At 40.2% G+C, this 24,794-nt stretch overlaps 1 protein-coding gene across 1 annotated transcript; it reads left to right on the top strand.

Annotated features, from left to right (window-relative positions):
* The first annotated feature begins 234 nt into the window (after positions 1 to 234).
* LOC147317496 (guanine nucleotide-binding protein G(q) subunit alpha) lies at positions 235 to 23,703 on the top strand. The gene is made up of 7 exons (XM_086314497.1): positions 235 to 1,380; positions 11,240 to 11,424; positions 15,008 to 15,162; positions 15,290 to 15,418; positions 16,079 to 16,208; positions 16,980 to 17,133; positions 19,203 to 23,703. Exons 1-7 carry the CDS (start codon positions 1,245 to 1,247, stop codon positions 19,391 to 19,393), a joined length of 1,080 nt encoding a protein of 359 aa, XP_086170623.1. The 5' UTR covers positions 235 to 1,244; the 3' UTR covers positions 19,394 to 23,703.
* The last annotated feature ends 1,091 nt before the right edge of the window (positions 23,704 to 24,794 follow it).

Below are 24,794 nucleotides of genomic sequence, written 5' to 3'. Positions count from 1 at the left end.
TGCATACTGTGTAACTATATTATGTCCACTGAAACACAATCAGAGTGTGCAAGGTTAACTTCCACTAGGCGCTCATCACGCAATCACTAAAACATAAACTGTACTTCCTATGGCTCTCCATAAGGACCTCCTCCCACCCAGTGAGAGCACACACACACACACACAAGAAAAAAGAAAAGAAAAAACAGGATTGAAATGGAAACTGTACAACAGAGATATGAAGTCCCAACATATCCCGTCATACGCATTTTCTATTCCACAGGTTGGTGTATAAATGACTTGTGTGGCGTTTGTTTGACGTGACACTCCCCCTTGGTCGATGGGAGGCCGACGTCACCCTGCCAGCGGAGGAGTGGATGGCCTGTGCAATAAAAATACATGAAGAGAATTGAGGAAAAGGAGAAGATTGGCCGGGGGAAAAGCAACAACACGGCTGTTATTCCTTTCTTTACGTTCCGCTCGTGAACCGTGGACTTGAGCTCCCTTCTGAGGCGCACTGGGATGTTTTTTCGCCTCTCTATCAAGAGCTCGGGCAGAAATGCTGTGTTATGTGCGGCTTTCTTGGCTTTTTGAGCGCACCGAGAGAGATAACTGTACTGTATCCCAGCCTAGCGGATTGGAGTGAAAGTCCGCCATATTCTGCCTTACCACGCCCGGGAGTCGAGCCATTGGAAAATAAACGGACAGCCTTATTCATGCGTTTTTCTTGTTGCCCTTATCCGCAGACGGTAACCTGAACGCGAGGGATTTCGTTTAATGAAAAATATCAACATTGACGACTTTGAAGAGAGGGTGGCCCGGCTCGGATGACAATGCTTAACGAGATCACACTGAGCAGTACGGAGGATGTGTCTTAAAAGGATCTGTTGATCATATTGAGACGGGAAAGCAGATTACACCTATTAAGATTGCACAGATATTCCACCGAAACCGCTTTGGACTGTTGTTTTGAAGCTGTCGGGAGGCCCCAGATAAGCGAAGCAGGGGGAGGGGGTGGGGGGGTCAATAATTTCTCAAATATCTAATTTTCCTTTCCACCACAATCTGTGCGCTGTTGGGACTCACTATAAGGGCGTCCACGCGTTATTTCACCACCAGTAGGCCTGTATGAGGACGTTATTTGGCATTCACAGGCCTGTTTTTTTTTTTTTCTTTCTTTCTTTTCCTTTCTTTCCTTCTGCCCCTGAAATCTGGATGAATCACTAAGAGGGGAAAGGAGTGCGCGTTTTACAAAAGGAGAGAGAATGACCCTGGAATCCATAATGGCGTGTTGCCTCAGCGAGGAGGCGAAAGAAGCCAGGCGGATCAACGACGAGATCGAAAGGCAGCTCCGCCGGGATAAGAGGGACGCACGCCGGGAGCTGAAACTGTTGCTTCTCGGTAAGCTCGACGGGGAGAGCAATGCCAAGCCCGCATTCCTCTCTCACTAAAAATGCCTTTGTCGGCTGTAGGGAGTGGGGGTTAATGGGGTTTCCCCACCTGAGTGAAGTTTGGGTGGTAGGGTAGAACTATCTCGGTGTTATGAGTCGAGTGCACAGATTGGCAGGTCAGCAGAGGGAGGAGATGCTGCCCAGCAAGGCCTGCATGGCTTCCACTATATTAAAAAAACCACCTGATTTGAATAACTGTGACTGGCTAGTGTCGAGGAAACAAATGAGCGCTAGCTCTCCATTGACTCCTCCATGCTCTTTACAGGTTTGACAACAACCTGTGCAGCCAGATCTTAAGGAGCCCATCCAGGCGGTGTGCTTATAAGAGTGCGGCTGGGCCAAAGTCTGCGCTTTATTGGGCACAATCAAGACAGTTTTGCAGCTTAACACATAACCCTGGCAATCATCATATCCCAGATATCGATGTAGAGTGAAAGCTTGGCCACTTGATGTCCTATAATATGTGTAAACCTGTGTGTGATGGTATGCTCCTGCATATTATATTGTGGAATATTAAATTTCCAGACTAACAGCAGTATTCGGTGCAATACAGTGAGTAATGTATCATGGTTTTAATAGTAACATTCTAAATTGTTATTTAAATTCTTTAAAAAAAAAAAAAACCCTAAATAATGACATTCGTAACTGTCTTTGCAGTGTTTGGTTGTAAATGGGGGAGAAGGGGGCAGATCCTGTTAAGCAGCATTAGTCATACTGAAGAAATGTGAGGAAAACAAGTCATCTACTTACCATCCCGGTTTTAATTAGGTTTTCAACAAAAAGCCCATTAGATGTGATGACTGTGGTCCTGGTGAGTGGTGCCAGAAACCTCGCTTCCTGATCTGCTGCTCTCCTCATTTAGTTCCTTAGAAAATGCAAGAAGGCAATGGTCTAAAGTACATTTAGGCCCTTAGATCGCAACATTGCCTCCCGAGTGATGCTTAAGAGGGACTGGATGAGAGAAGTTTACACCTTTGGCTGCTGGTTAAAACAAAACAATGACATGAATCCTTCTTAAATGGATTTGAAGGAGCTCACTGCCACCACCCTTGTTAAATAACTGTGCTGCTGTTGCCCCTTAATCTCTCATAATACACCACAAGTTCATTGTGCAAATTCATAAGCAGTCAGTGACCTTAAACAACAAAGTGTGTGCTATTTGAGGGCAGCTGTTTCTAATAATCTTGTATTTATTTAATCTTTAGTCAGTAATGTGTGAAAATTTGTCAGCCCAAAGTGAAAGGGTAGGCTGTTGTATTTCAGAGGGATTTACTTTACTTTAAAAAGATATAAAGTGAAATGGAGCATGATTATATAGAGACAGGAAAACAAGAAACAGCAGCACGGATTTTAGACGGTAGTAAAGACTTTTTTCTGCTGTGTGGCTTTTTCCGGAGTTATAAGAAACATCTAAGGTTTGAGCATGGAGAGGCCGATTAGAGTATGAATAGGAAATGCGTTATGCTCAAGGCTAACCTAGGACAATAGACCTTATTAATCCTTGTAGAAAGTAGCGGCATTCATAAATACAATAGGCAGGCATATGCTTGAGCATCTAAAGCAATCCTGGATAAATTAACCATTTTATTTTTGGACCTGATTCAGTATATCAGCTCATATGCAGGGCTCTCAGTTCACAATGATTGTTTATTTATTTATTTATTTGCGTGTGTGTTAATGCACACAAATACCACTTCTATTACAAGTGGTCAAGTGAAACAGAGGAAGATGTGCATATGTGAAGATGTGTGCTCTATATGACTGTGTCACCACAGATGCTCTGTGAACTATTATACAGTGACAGGATACGGGTATTCAGTTTTTCAAGCTTGCTAATTGCTTAATTTCCCCGATGGATTTGACCACTAAACTCTCCAAGTCAAGTTCACTAGTTTTCAGGATGACCATCAGTGGGCTTTTCAGAAATCATCTTGGCTTTTAAAACATCACTTATAATCTTTCAAAACCACTAATTGCTTTGTGTCTACTGGGATCGTGTATGTTGAAACGCAGGCTACACAGCAAATGAGAAGATTGCAAGTTTTTAATCCATTCCTCAAGTATCTCATGTCCATTAAGAGCTAACCGGATAATGGGAATGTTCTGAAATTAACACTCATTTAACCTTATTGGATGACTGAGAATACATTAGCAGCAACAGTGTAGATGAGTTGATTCAGTGGGAGAAGGGCTTGATATGTTTCTCTTAAAAGCTGTCAAGTATAGATGTTGTTTAATGATAGGTCAAATACTGGAGAAACCGATGGTTTCTCTCATATAAGTGACTAATAAAGACTCTCTAGTTAACAAAACATTGATATATATATATTGTGCCTGAATATTTCATCCATACATCTATCAATCAATTTATCCATATCCATTCCCTGCTGCTTATCTGGGTTCAGGTTATAGGAACAACTGTCTAAGCAGAGAAGTCCAGACCCTCTCTCCCTCCAACCGCTTCCTTCAGCTTAGCCTGGGGGACAGAGATATAATCTCTATGTCCCCCAGGCTGAGTTGCTCTGAAACCTCTCGGTAGTACGTGCCTGAAACACCATACTTAGGAAGCGCCGAGGAGGTAATTTAGTCAGATGCCCGAACCTCCTCAATTGGCTCCTTGTGGTGTGGAGGAGTACCGGTAGCAGCTCTACTACTCAACCTGTTCTGAATGACTGAGCTCCACATCTTTATCTAAGGAGAGCCCAGCTACTCTTTGGAGAAACCTAGTTTCTTCTGCTACCATCTCATCTACAGTCTCATTCTTTAGCTCATGACCGTAGGAGAGGGTAGAGACATAAATCAGCAGTTTTGCTTTCAAACTCAGCTCTCTCTTCACCACTACAGACTGTCACGGCATCCACATCGCTGCAGACATGACCCCAATCCGCATTTTAGTTTCCCCAATCAACTCTCGCCTCACTAGTGAACAAAATCCTGAGATACTTAAACTCATCCACTTTCCAGCAATTTGTCCCTGATTCAGAGTTGTCATTCTTTTCTGGTTGAGAACCATTGCATCGGACTTGGAAATGCTAATTCTCATTCCTGCTGCTTCACAAGATCTCATCTTTAAGCCACTCAAGCAGAAACTATCCATCACTTGACTATGCCTTGAAATTGTGTCTATAAAGGTTACAGTTAGTTACAAAAGTTAGAGTTATTGGCAAAGTCCAGCAGTCGACCGGGATGGAGTCCAGTTTATTAGCTGGTATTATACATCGAGTCTTTGCACTGCAACTGGTATTTTTCAAAATCTACAGTTTTTACTTTGACAGCAAATGGTTTCCATTTATGGCTTCTGTTGCACTTTTCACAGTTTCTCTACAAGTTGGAGAGTAGCTGGAGAGTATTTTTAGACAGGTCTGCCTTTTTATGCAAACTACAGGTAACCGCAGCAGTATGCTACCAATCAAAGTAATCATGTTTTTACCAACTGGTTGGGGAGTACATGACCCATCTGTTCCCTAGAAAAAGGTGGGTCCTGTGAAAAAATGAGGGTCACTGTCTATTTCTAGATTCTAGGCCTGTAAGAGTGGGCCTTTTAGCAATCATTTAATCAGCGACTGCTATCAACCTCATGCAACCACTTTAAGCCACCTGATGAGTTCTCATTTTTTATCTTAATAACTATTAGTTGCCATGGACCAGTCTCTAAGCCTGTGTGACTAGGACCTTATTCACTTTAGCCTATATAGTCATCACAATTGTCATACAGCCAATATGGCTTACTAGTTAATGTCATGCTTAGTGGTCTTGGCTGTGTATACCTCAATAGTCAAAACGGGATTTAGTTTTGACTATTGCTAAAAATGTTTTGTTGAGTTCAGAGGAGAATGACCAGACTGTTTCAAACTGTTAAGAAGACAACAGAAACTTAAATAACCTCTCGGTACAACCAAGGTGTGCAGATGAGAATCATTGAATGGTCTACAACAGCAGAAGACCGCACCACGTGTCACTCCTGTCAGCAAAGAACAGGAAAGCCTATGATTCACATAGACTCACCAAAGCTGGTTAACAGAATATTGGAAAAACATTGCCTTGTCTGAGTGTTTTCTGTTGCAACAGTCAGCTGTCAGTTAGAATTTGACTTTAACATGAACTTATGGATCCATCCTGCCTTGTATCAGGCTTGGTAGTGTAATGGTCTGGGTGATATTTTATTGGCATTGAACATGAATGAACTCACTGTATTCAAACGGTTTCTGTATCCCAATCCAATAGAACACCCTTTGGATGTGGTGGAAAAGGAGATTGAGATCATGGATATGCAGCTGACAAATCTCAGGTCAATAAGGACCAAAATCTCTGAGGAATGTTTCCATCACCTTGTTCATTCTATGTCAGGATAAGTTAAGGCAGTTCTGAAGGCAAAAGGGGGCCCAACCCAGTAGTAAAGACTTTAGCATCATTTTATGGAAGGGGGCAAGATTAGTGCCACGCATTTAGCGTCTGATCCAGTTTGAAATATGATCACAGTCTACTCTTTCGTTCTGTTATTGTTTTTAAATAATGGCCAGTTGGCCTTTGAACTGCTGGATATATCATGTCATCTTTTTTTTTTTAGCTTTGTACTCTATTAGATATTTTAGGAAATTGTCTTAATTGGCACATAAACTCTTGAATTATGGCAGGAGCAAAAACCTGTTTTGCGTTACATTGCTGGTTTAAGGTCAAAGACAAATTGTTATCAGCTCCTCCCAGAGTCCAAGTGGCCAAATTTGAAGAAACCCATTCAAAACTCTTGGGCTGTTGTGGGAATCTAGGCATATTTACTTTATCTAGAAAATAATTTGTAGATTAATAATAGATACCACTAATAATAGGCAATTCTTGTTTTATCATTGAGGTCTGAAGCGTCTGTTGACTCTGAAATGGGTTAAACATGACTAATTATTGGGCTTGTCTACATTTGCTAAATTAATTTAAAATTGCTCAATTACAAAAATGGCACGACCCAGCTCCAATCCTTAAGGGACCATTGAACCTAGTTTTTGGTGCTTGTCCCCCTTTACACACTTTCACATGCATGCCGAAAATTAATTTGTAGACAAGTGGGATGGACTCGAAACACAAGATGCCTTTACAACTTAGGTTATAGATTTACCTCAACAAACACAAAAGATATATTCTACAATGTCCATTTTGAACAAATAATTTTGAAAATCATTGCATCAGTGCTGGTGTGACTGGGTGAATGAGGCAATTTGCGTAAAGCGCTTTGAGTGCTCAGAGTAGAAAAGCTCTCTGTAAGAAATGGTCCGTTTACCATGTTGTGTCATGGCTATGACTGAACAAAGTCCAGCCCTACTTATAGCGACTCTTTCACCAGCACATGGTTGTTATTGTTAGAGGAATGCCTAAAGGTGGCTTATGTTTTGATTAACGTATCAATCAGTGTTTAAGTCATTTTTATTCATTTCAAAGTCATTGTTTAGCTTCCAGATTTTATGATAGTTGGGTCCACTTTTGGACAATTTTTCAAAATTTTGCCTCCAAAATAGATTTTTAAGTTAACGTGGATGTGATTGAAGGGCAAAATTTCTACTTGAGATCAAGCGACTGACTTGGCCATTGAAGAATATCCCATTTCTTTGCCTTGAGAAACCTTTGGGTTGCTTTTGCAGTATGTTTTGGGTTATTTTCCATTTGCACTGTGCCCGATCAGTATTGCACCATCTGATTGAATCTGAGGAGATAGTATAGCCCTGCACACTTCACATTTCATCCTGTTGCTTCTATCAGGAGTCTCAATAAATCAATAAATACTTGTGACAGAGTCAACAAAGTCTATTCAGTGAGACAAAGACTTCAGTGAGACTGATTGTTCTTGAGTTAGTCAGAAGTTGTATCGTAATCAAGGAAAAAATGCAGTCATGCACTTTATTTGTTTTCTGTGGTCTTTCAGGTCTCTTGGTGTATCTGAGCTTGTCAGTTACGCTTTTTGACTTAAAAGTATTTGCAATGCAAAAGTGCTGAAGAAATTGAGAATATGGTTTAATACGGCACCTTGATACACCCCAGCAGTTCTACTGAATTTGCCTTTCTATGGAGTGTTTTGGCTCTTTTCAGTCTCTGCCATTAACACCAAATTGATCCGACTCCTATAGGAGTGATTTTCTTTGGAACCGTTAAAATATAAATATATCTGTTTATTGTTCAAGAGTTTTAAATTCTCTTAATAAAGTAAGGTTTATTTTATGTACTTTCCTGTCATCCAGTTAAGATTGTTAAACACAGTGAAATCCCTGGTCTGCAGTGGTAGTCCTACTTACAGCAGTGGTCAGTTATGCACATGTATAACTGACCTTAGTCAGTCATAAGGAACTAAATAATGAACTAAATATTCACTTATCATTTCCTGAAAGTATTTACTCTCTTGCATTTAGTGTTAATGTATATTTTGAATACAAGATGCTGTTAAAATTAGGGAGCTTCTGTTATTTGGTTAGTCAAATAAATGAAATGTAAAAGCTCCTATCAAAGTAACTGAGAGGGAGAAGATTGAAATCCAAGTCTGTCACTCTTGTAACTGTACAACAGCTGAATAGTTTTCGCTTTCAAATTTAGGACCAAAGAGCGTCTGAGTTTTGTTAAACTCTCATTAGTAGCAAGGCTGAAAATCAAGGTCCAATAATCTATGCCGATGAGGAACAAATCGAAAGTATTTGTAAAAGTGAAACTGGCACTCAGCCTTCGTGTCTTAACTCTACTTAAGGTGCTGCTAAGAACTTGGAAGTGAGTGACTTTCTTTTTCACTCATAGAGTCAGTTTAAAATGAGGTACGTTCTTAAAATGTCTGCGCACTGCAGACAGTAATGGAGTTTGGCGAGTCTTGAAAGCACAAAGTTCAAGACGTCATTTGGCCAGTGAACAGGAGAACTTTTAATTATCCTTTTGATACACTTAACCCAAATAATAAGCACATCTTAAGTGTGAGTGCTGAGTATCTTCAAGTCAAGTTTTAAATGTCCAGGGTATTTAATAATTAAAGGAAAAGGAAGACTGAGCAGCTTGTTTTTTTTTCCTTTGGTCTTTTGTCATATTGTGCTTTTGCTTCTGAGTCAGACAACTTTCATAGAACCCGTGCCATGGCAGATGTAATGCTGATCCATAGACACCATTACAAACTTGGGTTAATCTGGGGTCGCTTCATCGATTGGAAACGTGACTCAGCAGCCACTAATGGCCAGAAGACAGTCATACAGAGCATATTTGCTGTCTCCCTATCTTTTTCAGTGCCTGTTATACTCATTGGTATAATGGAAAAGATCCATTAAGACAGAGATGCGGTCAAGCGATTATGATTTCTTTTCGAGTAATTGTGTACAAATCTATGAAGTAATGTGTGTAAAAATATAGCATTCTTGTAGGAGAGTACTTTTTTTCTGTGACAACCAGGATGATGTCATCGGCATCCATCCATTTTGCTACCACTCATATGGATCCAGCTAGGCATGCTAGGAAAAGCTGCCAAGACCTCACTACTCTCCACCACTAAAGTTCTTTGGGGGCTTTCCCATGCAGGCAGGCCGGGCAGGGTCTCCACCCAAAGCATCTTACCAAGGAGGTACTGAGAGTGTATACTAGACCAAGCCTGGCGATTGGGATCCTCACCCAGAGCATCCACTCTACCCACCTCAGACTCTGAGGTGCTAATTCTGTCACCCACTTCACTGGTGTTAGGAAAAAATGTTTTGAATGTATTATTTCTTAAAATTAGTTAAAGAATTACTACCCATTATTTAGGTTATTGTAATTGTTAACTCCCAGTCATTAACTGGAACAACAAGGTAAATAACACTATGCTGTTTGGGCAGCAAATACAAATCCAAGTCTAAATCATGAAGCATAGGCTTGTATGAGTTTTGCCTTTCACCCAATTACAGCTTAGATGGGCTTCAGCCTCCAGTTGTGACCCTGACCTGGATAAGCAGTTGAGAAAATGGATAAATGGACAGATGTGGTTTTCTTTGCTTTGTTTAGTGGAAAAGAAACCATATGCATTGTGGTATTCATCAAATTAAGTTGAATATGCATGGAAAAACAATGTGTTCTAATACCTTTCCTCAAAGCGACATTTATTAATTTGGAGAATGATTGCTACCTCCCTGCAAGCTTCTATTGGACTACACTAGAAAGCCTGCTTTGGCTTCACTTTTGTTACAAAGAAGTGCAGCATATTCAGACTTCTATAAGAGAGACGCTCAGTTAATATGCACTGCAGCACACATGCAAAACATACATGTGCACTCCTTTCTCTTGAAGTTATCCAAGAGGTACTAGTCAAGACTGCTTCACTGGTCTGCCAAGATTCTCAATGAACCAAAGGGAAATCACACCCCCAGTTCTTCACACCCAAATAGTTCCTGTCACCGCTGAGAGGACAGAGATGTTGTTCTTGGTCTATCACCAGACTAAGCAAACAGGCTGGGAGGAAGAGTAACCAGCACATAATATCATATGTGTGAGTGCATGAGTGGATGCGTTCATATGTGTATGTCCGTGTGCATGTACTGTTCATCTGGGTGTATAAATGTTTATTCCAAGACAGGATGTTGTTGCAAAAAGCCACGATTCATCTTAGGATAGGAAATATCCCTATACACATATTTATGTTTGTAATTCTGCAAGAATCCCTTTCATTCACCATAGTTACTTTAATCAGCTTTTCATCATTAACAATGGACCCAATTACTGGGCAGTGTAAAAGGGGTTGCTAATAGCTTTGTACCCATAAGAAAATCATGGGTGGATACTGAACATGGACATTTGGCTTTGATATTAAGCAGTTTATAAACTACATAGTAAAAAGGTTTTACCATCTGGTTGTGTCCATATCAAAGTAGAGCAGTCAGTAGTTGGTAAACTTAAAGCAAATGAAGCAGGTTATCTCTTACTGTCTGCTATACTGGGAAAGAGGTAATTTCAGACAGTATCCGACTTGATTCCTCCAGCACTGTCTGAAGTTTGAGGACTGAGGACTCCTTAATATGCAACACGAGTATGGATATCGTCTTCAACCAGCAGTTTGTGTTGCTCCATGTCAGCCTGTCTCTGTTACAACTTTATAAAGTAATCCTGCCTGTTTGCTTGTTCAATCTTTGTCCGTGATGTGAAATATAATAATGCAGCTTGAATAAAAAAGGCTGTTAGACAGCGGCGCTTCGGCGTTTTTAAAAACGTTTTTATTTCTTACTGTGGGTGGATTGCTGTGGGGTACAGGTAATTATGGAATGTGAATGGAAGCGTGTAGTTTAAAAAACGAATTTAATGCCAACATCACAAGTTTGTTTTTGTCATTTTCAATGAAAACAAATGCTACACTGCAGAAGTCTATATGGATTTTTTTTCTTTTCTTCTCTTGAAACGCTCTGACAGCCAAGTAAGGATCTTGCAGGGTCCCTTCTTTTTTTTTTTTTTGCTTTGGTTTATAGCAGCTAATTATGATCTGTACTTGGATTTCAGCTCTGCCCCTATAAATGGGGCAAATGCAGTGCAATCAAATTTATTTTCTATCCATACAGCTATGGCAATCTCATGGTAAGGACGTTGTACAATCAGTGCCGCCTATGTTCTGTATTTAGACCACTGGCTGTGCAAGAAGCCTCCCCTGCAAGGTTTTAATGCCTTTTTCTCTAGTTAACAGCAGTGGATTAATTTTTAACAGTGAAAATAGTCTGAATGTCCATTTAAGAAGCATGACTGCCGACACAGGAGACGACACGCGTCGTCTGGTTAAATGACACTTTGCACAAACCTACTGTATAAATAAAGTCCGTGTTCCCTTTTCCTGTGTACTTTCTCAGGCACTGGGGAAAGTGGGAAGAGCACATTTATCAAACAGATGAGGATTATCCACGGAGCCGGTTACTCTGATGAGGACAAAAGGGGCTTCACCAAGCTGGTCTATCAGAACATCTTCACGTCCATGCAGGCCATGATCCGAGCCATGGAGACGCTCAAGATCCCCTACAAGTATGAGCACAACAAGGTAAATGGATTCTTTCACTCCAGCTTTTCACGTTCTCCAACTTAAATGGCAGTTGATGGTGTCAAACAATTAGAGAAAGAGAGAGAGCGAGACTCTACGATGTGTTACATTGTGCTTGAGTATTTTTAGAGTGCCGTCTATCTTATTTGTAACAGCCATCCATAATCATTTCCTGTCCTTTTATAGACTTCCTGTGTCCTTAAAACACTCAAGTACTCATCACGCCCTTTTGAGTATTTGTGTTTGCATATTTCCTTGAAATCCACACATGCATATGTGCACACCATCCCTGCTTCTACACTACTACCATACCCCACACTACTCGCTCAAATTTCACCTTGCTCTCTGTACTTAACACTTCAGCAGAGCCTCTTTGTTGTAGAGGAGTTACCCTGGTGTTCACAGCTTTGGGAACTGGTACAGGGAGTTTTTGCTCAAAGTTTCTTCCATGTGAAAGTGACAAATTAAAGGAAATGATGCTTAGGAGTCCACACCTTGGCACAGCTACTGTGGTCTTCAGTTTCTCTGTGTCAGACTACAGTCCAGGCTGATGTTTAATGAAAGCCTTTTTTAGAGATGTTGTGTTTGTTATGTCAGTGTTAAAATCAGGTGTTTTATTCATAATGCACAAAACCAAATGTGCACTTTAATGTGAGAGCATTTTTGGTCTGTCCCATTTTATCAGCGTTGTCATTTCCCTAAAATACATGTGCAAGTAGACCACGGGATCCCATTCATTCCATTAGAGGGGTGCAAAGTTGTTCCAATGCATTCTTTTTGGGAACCGCTTTAAGCGTTGCATAATTAATACTGATCTGGACAGCTTAGAACTTTTTGACTGATTGCACAGTTGCATCATTTATTTGTATTTTAAAGTGAGATGTGTTCACCCAGGTAAGAGGGTTCCACTACGTGTTGTTCAATTATGTTGGCGGTTTTCAAATAGCACGGAAATCTTCGAAAGTCTGAATAACAATGCTATTCTAAAGACATTAAATTCGTAGTGCAAAACAACACATCTTTTCCCCAGACATGCAGACTGTAACGAGCGAGGAGCCCAGCCACTGCTGTCGACCAAGCGCACATTATATGACAATCAGTGCAACCTGCGAGATTTAAAATGACATCGCAGCCGTGCATGTTTATGCAGATGTGGTGCACGGCTGTTTTCACTTCCCGTCTCGTGTGTGCATTTTCATGAGGAATGAAACTGATTGTGGTATATCAGTTATGCATTTTCACCATTATTTTGCCCACTTTAAACACTATAATTCAGAATATGCTGAATAAATATAATGCTTTTATGATCTATTTTTATGAAACTAAATGCAGGTGGGTTTCTGCTTCAAAATTTCTTCCTAAGCTTTTGGTTCATTGTACAGTTCTCATTCCAGTTTACCACCATGTCTTGCACACTGCACATCCGCCATCTAATTTATAGTAACAGTCAATTTGAGGTTGATGTAAAAGTCTTTTAGGACCTGTACTAAAGGGTAGAACTGACTGTCTAATGAAATCAGAGCTATGTGCACAATGGAACCGTGTAACCTGTCATAATTTGTACCCAACATCCCTCTACTCTCATATACATACGGGTAAAATGGGAAGTATTTTATCCTTGACAAAAGAATTGACTGACATCACAAGGGAAGTGAAAATGAAACCCATCAATTGTGTTTACAGTGTCTTTCTGGGCTTTTATAGTAAATGTCACTCTCACAGTCTTTCAGGCCCACCCTTTTAAATAGGCCTCAATCTTCAGACCCCAGTCTTCACATGTCCGATGTATGCACGTCTCAGTCATGTACTGTAACTCTGTCTCACACTAGGTGATCCACACTAAAAACAGAAACTGTGTTTGTGCTGGACTTCAAGGCTTGTAGTGGCAGGTTAAGAAAAAGGTCATGCTGTGTCTGCATGTAGACGGTCACTGATTTGTAAAGGTTCAGCACGAGTGGTTAATCTGCTGGTAAAAAGACTTGTTCTGTGGCTTTATTTATGTTTTCAATCTGCCAGTTCTACAGTCAATCACACAATCGCTGTAAGCAAGGACACTATTTTCTGATTGTGTCCAAGTACTGTTTACCCTTATCTTCATGAGTATCACGTGCAGTTTATTGACAGGCATTCTTGTGTGTCTGCTACTGCAGAAACTTTTTTTTTTTTTTTTCACAATCAGGAATTCAGTCTTCAGTTAGAATGCACTGACTCATATCTGTGTCATCACAAAAGATTTACTCAGCCATATTAGATTTAGGAACTTGCTGAATGGTTTTATCCAAATAAATATGACAACTGCAAAGTTAAAAGTAAATCTATTCTTTACATCACTGGTGGGGCTAAAGCCACTGTAGACAATATAATTGATGAACATGTGTCCCACTTTGAAGCCTCTGGATGACCTTCTTTTGTAGTCTCCATTTGGTTTAGAAACTGAATTTTAAGGAGCGAGTCTGAAACTGACTGATTGTCAGTCATGAGTTGTTAGCCAGTGAGTATATCCCAGAAAATCCTTATTTCCAAAACACAATATGACCAAAATTTACAAAATGGACAAATTTTTTGATTTAATGTGACCTGAAATAAATGATTGCGGCTGTAAACCGGAAAAGTGCTTACAGAGTTCGAGTGGAGAGCTGTTCTTTATGAGACCAGAAAAGTATTTGCAATCACACGCCTCGCCCCCTGGTGGCCATTGAGAAAAATGCAGTTTTAAGGCACTACTGCTTTAATTGAGCTCCCTTGTTTAAAAGACGTCTAACCCCACTTCTTTTATGGAGGTTTTTGTCCATATTACATATGGAAAAACAATACAATTTAAATTTAGAAAAATGGATTCCTCCCATGTACCTCAGAGTGGTTTGTTCTGTTATTTTTACCCTGTTTACAGTTAGTAAAGTAAAAAAGGAAATGTGAGGCACTGATATTTACATTTACCACACAGTAAAATTAAACAAATTTAATATCTTGTATTACAAGCATTTATTAGCACATTGCATCACCATCTTGAGTGGGATCTGGCAACCTCCAGTTGCTTGAGGAAAATGTGCATCAAGTCCTAACTCACGTTGATGGAGGCAGAAGGTCTGTTCATCTTAAAATCTGAATAGTTTTTAAGTTTTTTGTTTCTGTATTTCACTTATGATTGAATTTTCAGATTCAATGCCTCCCCATTTCACACTTATGGAAGCACCCATGCATGACATACACAATGCAAACATTACGTATCCGTCCTAATCATCAGGAGTAGCTGTGCTGCACTGTTGCTCAACACTTCAACATTCAGTCACGTGTTGATCTCTTGCCATAGGACACAACTCTGCTGTGGGAATCTGGGCCCACAAAACTTTCCGCTTAATAGGCCCAGTGGGATTTGTGCTTCAGATATTAGGTCCATGCTGAGCCCCGGGGTGCTAAGAAATTTCTGCATATAGAATAAGCGAGTGAGAGCAGAAAATACACCAGTGATAATTAGGACTGTGTAACCTGTGCAGTGATTAATTTGTGTGTCTCTGTGTGTATGTGTGAGAGATACTGAATGCTTGATAAAGTTTTGATAAGTTAAGTTTCTGTTTTCCACCAGGCTCACGCCAACATAGTGAGAGAGGTAGATGTAGAGAAGATCAACAAGCTTGAGAATCCCTACGTCGATGCAATCAAGAGCTTATGGAACGACCCGGGCATCCAGGAGTGTTACGATCGAAGGCGGGAATACCAGCTCTCGGACTCTACTAAATAGTGAGTACAGCCGACAGCCGTTCAGGAAACGGGCGTCAAACTGTTCAACAGATTTCTAAAAGATCTCAGGAAAGAGATTTCTAGTGTCTGTGAGGTGCTGGATTGTTTTTACTGCCTGCCTCCTCAGTTACCTGAACGCACTGGATCGGATCGCTGAGCCAGCCTACCTTCCCACCCAGCAGGATGTGTTGAGGGTTCGAGTTCCAACCACAGGCATTATTGAATACCCATTTGACCTGCAGAGTGTCATATTCAGGTGAGATCGGATTGTTATTTAAAAAGTGAAAATGCAGTGCTGTGTCATTATGTATAACAAAAGCACAACCACTGTTCACTGAAATGGTGCTGTGTGACTTTGTTAGAATATCTTAATAACTTGATGGAGCTATCAGCTGACCTCAGGAAAGGAAATGAAAGTAAACAAAGTGTTTTCGAGATGGGCTCTCAATGCAGCGAGAATACATGAGTGCACTCACTCTGTGAGAGTTTGAAGATGCTCAAGTAACCTGTGGACTCTACTGCCTTTAGAAAGAGGTGCACATCATCTGATGGTTATACTTACAAGTAAGACTGGGGATTAATATTTTATATGCAAGGAGTTTGATAAGCTTATAAAATATTTAAAAAGAATATTGTGCTTTGTTAATGCAGGTATTAAACTATACTCGATACGTAATGGACTCGCAGGTTCGCCTTTTAAGTTTATCAGATGTTTTCCTGATTATTTTATGTTAATAATCTGATTGAAATCCACTGAATATCTGATTCAGAAGTGGTCAATGGCATCATCACATTTGATTTGTCTTGGGCTTTCCCTTTATTAAACAACCTGCATCAAGGGGATTAAGTCAAAAGGACAACCACACAGACACTCCCTGTGCTTACGGTGACGTTGTTCTCTCTCCTGCCATGGCAGGATGGTGGATGTCGGAGGTCAGAGGTCAGAGAGGAGGAAGTGGATCCACTGCTTTGAGAACGTCACGTCAATCATGTTCTTGGTAGCCCTCAGCGAGTACGACCAAGTTTTGGTGGAGTCGGATAACGAGGTGATTTGTCCTTTTATTTTATTTTTTTAGAAAGACCAAGAGAAATTTCACCAAACTACCGAGAGATTAAATGGTTTAAAGGATGCTCTCATAAATTCCCATTTGAAAATCCTTATTTCATGTGACATAGGAGATTAGTTGTTTGTAAAGATAAAAGCTTTCCCTATTTAAAACAATGGAAATCAGGTTCTCGGGCTGCTCGGTGGTGCTCCAGCTCTTTTTCCCTTGTAAATGATCAGCCAGCTGTTTTGAATGCCGCCTAAGGCCACGTCTCTTTCTTAAGAGGAATCGATGTGTCAAGGTTTTTTTTAAGTGTATTAATGAGCAGGTGTGCGTTCATATGTGTGTTGCTGTTTTGTTTTTTTTCTCGCGCCCATCTGTTTTCCTCCTTTTTTTTTTGCCTGCATATTGTGAAAGTAGAAGACTGACCAGCTTCACGACCTTTATAATCCAATAGCATTAGATAGTTTTTATTATATAATATAAAATAAGGCATTCTGCTTTGTGCTTTTGATAAACAGCAGCACTGAGAGGTGTAAGACTCGCTATGAGAAGGGTTGCTTGAAATGAAGCGCGAGGGAGAAATTAAAAACATGATTGCCCTACTCTCTCATCTTTACTGCTCTCCCTCTGGTGCCGTGAAACGGTTATTAAAATCTGCACTTAATCAGGTTGAAGGACTGGTTTTTAATTAAGCGACTAACTATCTCTCTGTTTTCTTTCTTTATTTCTGTCCTTCTGCCCCCTCCCATTCACATATACTCTGTGTAGAACCGGATGGAGGAGAGTAAAGCTCTGTTTAGGACAATAATCACATACCCCTGGTTCCAAAACTCCTCAGTCATTCTGTTCCTCAACAAGAAGGACCTGTTGGAGGAGAAGATTATGTACTCTCATCTGGTTGACTACTTCCCAGAGTATGATGGTGAGTGTTGAATGATTGAAGAGTGCTCGTACCAAAACACTGACAGAGCTTACACGAAGCCCCAAAATCAAGACTGTCGAGGTGTTTTTGAGTAAAGACGTCATGTTTTGTTTAACTCTGAAACATGTTCACAGATCACCTGCTGTGCCATTATTTTTGTTAGGCTTCAGTCACGCAGCAACTTCCAGTCAGGATGGAAAGATGTGAAGTCCCCGACTGGATGGTGAGAAGTGGCGGAGGTAGCTAGGGGCCCTGTTGATTGTGTCGGTCAATAACAGATGTTCGTAGATGTAGAAACACTTGCAGAGCGGTCGTAAAACTTGGAAACAAGTGTGATTCAAACTGGGAATAGAGGCTGTTAGTCTCCAAAGTAAAAGTGCCTCATCACTGCAACCAACTTGCTTTCAGACTTTTACTTTGAAGGCAAACAGTCTTGATTTCCTGTCTGAGCTGTGCTCATAGTTTCAGTATCACTCAGCAAGTAAATGCCAAGCTTTTGCAGATAAGTCGGCGTCCTCTATGAATACTACGGACGGCCGTGGAAACCTGCAAAGCAATGACAAGGTTTTCGGTATAACATCTACACCTCATTACGACCGTTTTCACCTAGCCACTGCTAGTAACTGCTCACCACCCAGTGACCGGTGGTTGTCAAGGGGGGTCATTGACAGCTCTCCATGCCAGTGTGACTGGGGGTCCATTAGAACTAGTTTGTAGAGCTGACAGGTTAACCATGGCAGGAAATTTCTGCTTACAGTATAATATCTGATACACAGCTTTTAATGTATCAGAGTAATCTCTGCTATTTTTGTCTTTTTTTTTTTTTTTATTACACATATTTGATTTAAGGAAATAAATGCCGAAAAAATATTTCAAACTCGATATCAAGTGATGCAGATTTCAAGTGCTTTAAAGTGGCCCTTTTGTGCTAATGACAAGGTCATAATTTTATTTCTGGAGTGCACTAGAACAGATTTAATATGTAATTCTTGCTCCACATTAGTTCCTGTCTATTTAAAGGCCAGCTATGATTGGTCACAATGACAAAAGCATTGAGTGTTTCTCACGTACTGCATCATTGGTGCTATTTCTAACTCTGTATCTGGAAGATCGTTCTAACTGTAAATGGAACTTTGAGCACGAACATTTGTAAATGGGGATTTTTAACAGATTACAACGTCTTGGATCAAATATAAGACTTCAAGCAGTGCGGAGAGTTGATGGAAAAATGCCTTCAGCGTGACAGCTTGTTTACATTAGTCATACATAATTTGACAGCATTACAGCAAACAGTGTACTACGCTACCACATTTGCCATGCACTGTGCACCATGGACTAATTGTATCGGTATTTTACTGTTGTGGGGACATGATAAAAGTACATAAAGAAAGTGTTACAGCATTCAAAGCTCATAGCTTTGGTATTTTAAAGTGTGCAGCTTTAGAAAGAAAAGAAAATGATGTTAGACTGAAGCTTAACTGGTTGCCCCATGATATTCTCTTTCTTATGTATATCTGTTAGTTTTGGGTGAGCCAAATAATTAAGCCACAGAAGAGAGGTGTTGACTATAAGTGAAGCATTCCGTGCAAACATTTCTTCTGGGAAAATGTAACAGTATTTGCTTTGAATTTTGCCCTTTGTAGTTTTTTGCACCAGAAACTTACTTATAAGATCAGTAATTTGCGCTCCTGCCATTGACTCAGCATCACTCACATACATGTAGAGCTTAAAAAAAAACAAAGTGTACCAATTAACACATAATGTGAAATGTGCACAGGTAGACATTTGAGGGCACGTCGCTATACTGCAGTGAGTAAAGTTTTCTAAGTACTACCTGAAGCTCCACAATGTTTTTAGCTTGAGCTCTAGGGCAAATAAAAATCTTCGGCTGGCAGACCTGAGATACAGTCGTGGTGCGTAAATTGGAATGATCCGACAAGTATGGCAGGGAAAAACCATGAAAAAAAACAAAACATGGAGGATCTCTACACTGATATTATGAATGATAAACAAGCTGTAGTAATTTATAGCTGTGCATATATACTGATCCACGATATTCCCCCATGCAGGTCCGCAGAGGGATGCCCAAGCAGGGCGAGAGTTTATCCTCAAGATGTTTGTGGACCTGAATCCAGACAGCGACAAGATCATCTACTCTCACTTCACCTGCGCCACTGACACAGAGAACATCCGTTTCGTCTTTGCAGCCGTCAAAGACACCATCCTGCAGCTCAACCTAAAGGAGTACAACCTGGTGTAGAGCAGGGAAGAGCAGGGTGTTCCGACTGCAGGCCCTCAGCACACACTGACTGACGCAATCTGTGAAAAGATAGATCATATATACACACACACATTTAAAAAAGAAAATATAATGGTTGCATAATACTAATTTATTTGCTGTCTGCTGATCTCTTGACTCCTCGAGGGGTGAGCGAAGTAAATGTTATCTTGCTATTTAAGAAGTGATGAAAAAGTGGGGACAGGATATTCGCGAGGGTTGGGTGGAAGGCGCTCAAATGAATGCAGTGTGTTTCTGTCCCTCCTGCCTTTTTTATAAAAAAAAAGAAGAAGAGAAAAAAAGTTTGAATTCCTTTTTTTAGCCTTCTTCCTTACCTGTTGTTTCATTCTGAAGCTTCATCACGGGCGTTTACCTGTTTGCCCAGCAGGGAGTGATGAGTTAGATGGCTTCATTTTTTTATTTATTTTTTTAATCTGATAGACTGATTGGCAAGTCTTTTGATGAGTAGGCAGAATTTGTGATCTCTTTTCAAATGATTTAAGATTCATTTAATATATGCGAGTGGCTTAGATCTTTATTAATCTTACTTTGCATTGGCTTTTGGTGCCATTCAGTGAGTCGAGCATGTGTTTGGAGGGAACAACCCAAGTCGTGTGTCAAGTGACGGTCGTGTCATGGGTTTTCAGCTGTCGATAGAACCGTTCAGTTGAGAAATGTGAGTGAAAAAGGCTTTGAAAATTAAAAAAAAAAGAAGGAAAAAAAGCTTTGAGCAACAAAGTGGGGAAGCACACAGGGACTTCTGCTTTGTCGTGTAAAGATGAACCATGGCAGCGGTCACTTTACACAAACTGAAGGGAGCCGAGGAGGTAATAATTTATCAGACGATATGTTTAAATGATTATGTTCAACTGTGCCACATTAACGCTTTTTATTATGGTAACATGTATATTTATTACCAAATGCCAAAAAAAAGAGTGAATGAGTGAGAGGGACAGAGGCCCAGACTCCACAGCTGTTCACTGAAATGAAAAGTGTTGCAGACAGGAAAGAGCAGGGCTAACAAACACTGACTCTACCGACCCGACGTATCGACCCTGGAGGTTTTCTTTTCTTTCTTTCTTTTAAAATACATTTATTTCATATTTTTTTGAAGTGTTCAACACAATCTGCGGTATTCTTCCCACCCCCGACACACCGACCCAGCATGGACTGACCTGAGCTACAGCGAGCTCGTGGGTTCTGAAAGAAGGGGCAGCTACACCGGCGCAGCTAAACCCGGCGCGTTGAACTGCCTAAAATTATCCAATCACCACCTTGCGCCGTGGGCTGCAGGCCCCTCCCTCCAAGCCCGCGCCAGCCTGCAGACTTATCGAGTCGCATTTTAGCTGTATCTTTGTAATTGTCCAATCACAGCCCGGCTGTCTTGACTGTTGTAGTTGAATAGCAGTGGAGAGTAAATCTGGCTAGTTCCTGTGTGAAAGGTAAAGTCTCGACGTTCAGTTGTACCAAAGTGAGTCCTTCTTGTTTCTAATTGGCATTTCTGATTTGCAATCCTTCATTCCCCGACTTACTTTGAGTACTTTTTTTTATTTTTATTTCTTTCGTAACACTTCCCTAGATTATAAGCCTGTAATTAACATTTATTGAGGCATAGTGCAATTATGAATGCTATAATCATTGTACATACATCTCTCTCTCTATATATATTGCAGCATCTTTGTTGGCTTTTTAATCATTACTTTTTTTGTTGTTGTTTTTATTTGTTTTGTTTGTTTGTTTTTTGGCAGATTGAATGTGCGGTATTGAAAATATGTATCTATGTAATTGTATTGTATGTCTAATGGCTAATTCGTTTTTGGAAGGAAAACAAAGTTCTTTACATGTTTGTTTTGATTGTTTTTTGTAAGAGGAGAATGTAAATTTTGTGTTATGGCAGTTTGATTTCTCAGCGACGAAACATCGTTCAGCTTCAGAACTGCAAAAAGAGGAATATTATTATCCGAGAACAGATCAATTGGTGTGCCAGTACTAGCAGTTTTGTTAAATTGATTTTTATATGGGAAAAACACACAAAAAACCCCAACTGCAAACTGAATCTAATCTACAGGGCTAATTGTAATAGTTTAGTTCTTAACTGGCTTCAGGAACAGAGCGCTCGTCACATACGTGTAATGGCGTCTTCTCTCGCCCATGTCTTTTACGTTTCGTTTCTTTTCACTGCTTTTCAACCAGTATTGATTAACAAGCCTTGCACTTCCTGCACACTTCTCATCCCCACTTCCACCACCACCAAAACCAACCTGCCTCCATTTGTAGCCAAACTGTTTTGTAGTGCAGGAGCAGGAGGTGCGGGCAGGCAATCTGTCGCTTTGTGTCTGATTTTTTTGATAAGAAAAAAAAAACTGTTACGAAGTTGTAATTATCTTTTTGTTTATGTTAATGGGAATGCCAACATGTTGTTGTTGTTGTTGTTGTTGTTGTTGTTTTTCCCCTATTCTCCCAGATACTGTTAAAAACTCAGTACTAAGTCCGTGTACACAAAAGTGCAAGAAATGACTTAACCAGTTGGCCTGATTAGCAAGGTGCTTTGTTTCATTTTTACTTGTATTATTATTAATTTTTTTTTTTACTTCATTTCCACCTTTGATTGCCACAGTTTCACCAGAATGTACAGTATTATTTTAGACTTTATTTATGAAACGACAGCATAAGAGAAAAATACAGTTCATGTGTACATATTGCCTTACTGAATAAGCTGTGCCTCTGACGTCCCATGTGAGGCACCTGTGTTTTTTCGAGAAGTAAAGCTAGTGCAGCCGATATTGTCCTGTTGTGCAGCTGGAGGATTGTTCGGGGTGGTTTTTTTTTTTGGCTCGGTGGTCTTTTCCACCGTCACTCTGTGCTGAAAAGAAACAGCTTTGAAGTGTAGCTCTCATGTAGCTAATGTCACATAAATACATGATATTTTAAGCACATTGTGACTGAGTTGTAATCAGAACACGCTTTCTGTTGATTTCATGATGTTGTCACATCAGATTCTTGTCTTAAAACCCACAGCAGGGTGCGTCTTAAGGCACTGAGCTGCCAGATTAAAGCAGCATTTGCTCCTACGCATCAGGATGTGTAGAATGTGCTTGAAAAGGTGTCACAATCTGGACTCAACCGACCGGCGGCCACCTGCTGGGTGTTGTGTTTTTTTTCCACATTTGGCTGTGTTTTGGCGTCTGCCAGCCACTCTGGCAGGTTACCAGCCCTCGTTTGGAGGTCCTGTTGTTTTCAGGTATTTCAGCTGGCTGGTGAAATTCACACATGGATGGTTGAGTTTGGCAGGTGACAAGTTAATTTTCAGTCCAGTCCTCGGTGTACTTGAATTCAGTGAAGATCTTACAGTAACCACTTATCAACAGCCAGGCCTAACAGGACTGATATTTGGGGCCAGTTTGTGTCAGATGTTGCCAGGGATGAATGTTTTGAAGCTGAACCAAGATTTCAGCTTCATCAGTGCTAATGATCTTCAATTATAGATTTGCAGTGATATCTGATTTTGTTTCCCTGCTGTCAAAAGGTGGCTGTTCACACAAACCCTGCTACTTAAAGGGACAATCCTTGCTTCAAAAATAAACTAAAATAAATAAAAATAAACCACATTTTGCTTTCAGCATACAGAACAGCAACTGCACGCTTATGCGAGCCTTAAAAAAGGATCTCGGATCAGCTGAGATTTCAGCTGATCCGAGATCTCACGTTAACGTTTAGATTTTGTCAGACAGTGAATAAGAAATATATCTCAACTTGCAGAAATGCACATTATGGGCTTTGTCATAAATGTGAGCCACGCAGGACTTGTTTCCAAGCTTTGCGAGGGTTGGCGCTCCTGTCATTGTTTGGAGTGAGCACACGTGAGCTATGCTGAGCCTGGATTTTCCCCTTTAAGAGAGCCAAGACTCCAGCTGACGTTGACATGGTGACACACATTGTCGGCCACCTCCGCTGCTGTTCAGAGTTCATGCAGTATGTTCAAGAGCAGTCCAGTGTTGTGTACAGTACACTGAGAACTACATGGTGGGAGGTGGGAGTGAGAGTGGGGGAAAGCAACCCATAAACTCTTCTTTTACTGAAGTGTCAGACACATCATTTTTATTGCTTTCAGCTCTGTTTTTTTTCTTTTGGGTTTATTTGCATCCAAATCCTTTAATATATGAAGTTTGATGACCATTTTTGAAATAGTGTTATGATGATCTCCAATCATAATTGTGTAAAATTGTTTCCTGTATTCATAAATTCGCACTCCTTCAACTTGTTTCTGAATGAAGCAACATATTTCTTTTCAACTCTTGTCGACTGTGATTTTTAAAAACCTTTTTCCTGTGATCACCTCTACACTGTAGTTTCATTTCGATGTTTTTGAATACGTTTGATCAGGTCACCCGAGTGGTTTTGAATTTTAAATACAGTTTGTATTACAAACTTCTGCAAGCACCAAGAGCGTAGTTTAAGTGAATCTTGTAAAGTAGAACTAAACCCTACAAAGGCCAGTTTAATGGACCGAAGATACTGTAAGCCTCACCACTGAAAGGATGAAATATGAGGTCTTTTTCTCTGTCAGATGGTTAAAAAAGATAGACGGGGAGAAAAAATCAGATGTGGTCTTAATTCACAATCTTCATTTTAAATGGGAGCGAAAACTTTGTTCTAAACTGTTCCCACTACATGCTCAGCTTTGATGATAAATGGAGAGTAAACTGCCTGAAGACTGCTTGTGATTTTTTTTATTTTTATCTAACACTAATTTACAACTTTAGTTGTTTAGTTTTCAACTTTTTCTGAGAAAAAGAAAAGGGTTGGTTAAGTTCAGGGTAATGTTTTCAGAGAATGCTGTTTTATGATTATTAATTATAATCTGGGGCCATCGTGGCTCCACGTGTGTGTGTGTGTGTGTGTGTGTGTGTGTGTGTGTGTGTGTGTGTGTGTGTGTGTGTGTGTGTGTGTGTGTGTGTGTGAGAGAGTGAGAGAGAGAGAGAGAGAGTGTGTGAGAGTGAATGAATAGTGGAATTGTAAAGTGCTTTGAGGGTCCCGAAAAGTGCTATATAAATACAATCTATTATTATTATTATTATTATTATTATTATTAATATTAATGAGACCCAAAGAGCGAGAAGTGTTTACTGGCTCTGTTTCGGGGAGAAACTTGCTTCTTTTAAAAGCACCACTTGAAGGGTAGAACACACTTATTTAACTTCATATCCACAGTCTTAGTACTTCTTTCTTTGTGAACTGGAAAAAGTTTTCCAGAGATCTTAAAGTAAAAAAAAAAATCCTCATATTTTAATTAGTCGTTATATATGTGAACTTTTCGCTACTTGTGATCATTCGACATATATACTGCCACCACTGACTGCTTATACTGTGGATAAATGCTGTG

This window comes from Aulonocara sp. 'chitande type north' Nkhata Bay, linkage group LG12, assembly GCF_057382095.1.
Source record: "Aulonocara sp. 'chitande type north' Nkhata Bay isolate Kocher_YH1m ecotype deep benthic linkage group LG12, A_spYH_male_GT1.1, whole genome shotgun sequence".
Taxonomy (NCBI): Eukaryota; Metazoa; Chordata; class Actinopteri; order Cichliformes; family Cichlidae; genus Aulonocara; species Aulonocara sp. 'chitande type north' Nkhata Bay.
The sequence above is the reverse complement of the archived record's forward strand: the minus strand, read 5'-3'. Positions and strand labels throughout refer to the sequence as shown.

Coding starts and splice junctions, on each gene's coding strand:
- LOC147317496 (XM_086314497.1), top strand. CDS start 1,245: ATGACCCTGGAATCCATAATGGCGTGTTGCCTCAGCGAGGAGGCGAAA. Junction 15,163..15,289: donor CTCTCGGACTCTACTAAATA/GTGAGTACAGCC, acceptor CTGCCTCCTCAG/TTACCTGAACGCACTGGATC. Junction 16,209..16,979: donor TGGTGGAGTCGGATAACGAG/GTGATTTGTCCT, acceptor TACTCTGTGTAG/AACCGGATGGAGGAGAGTAA.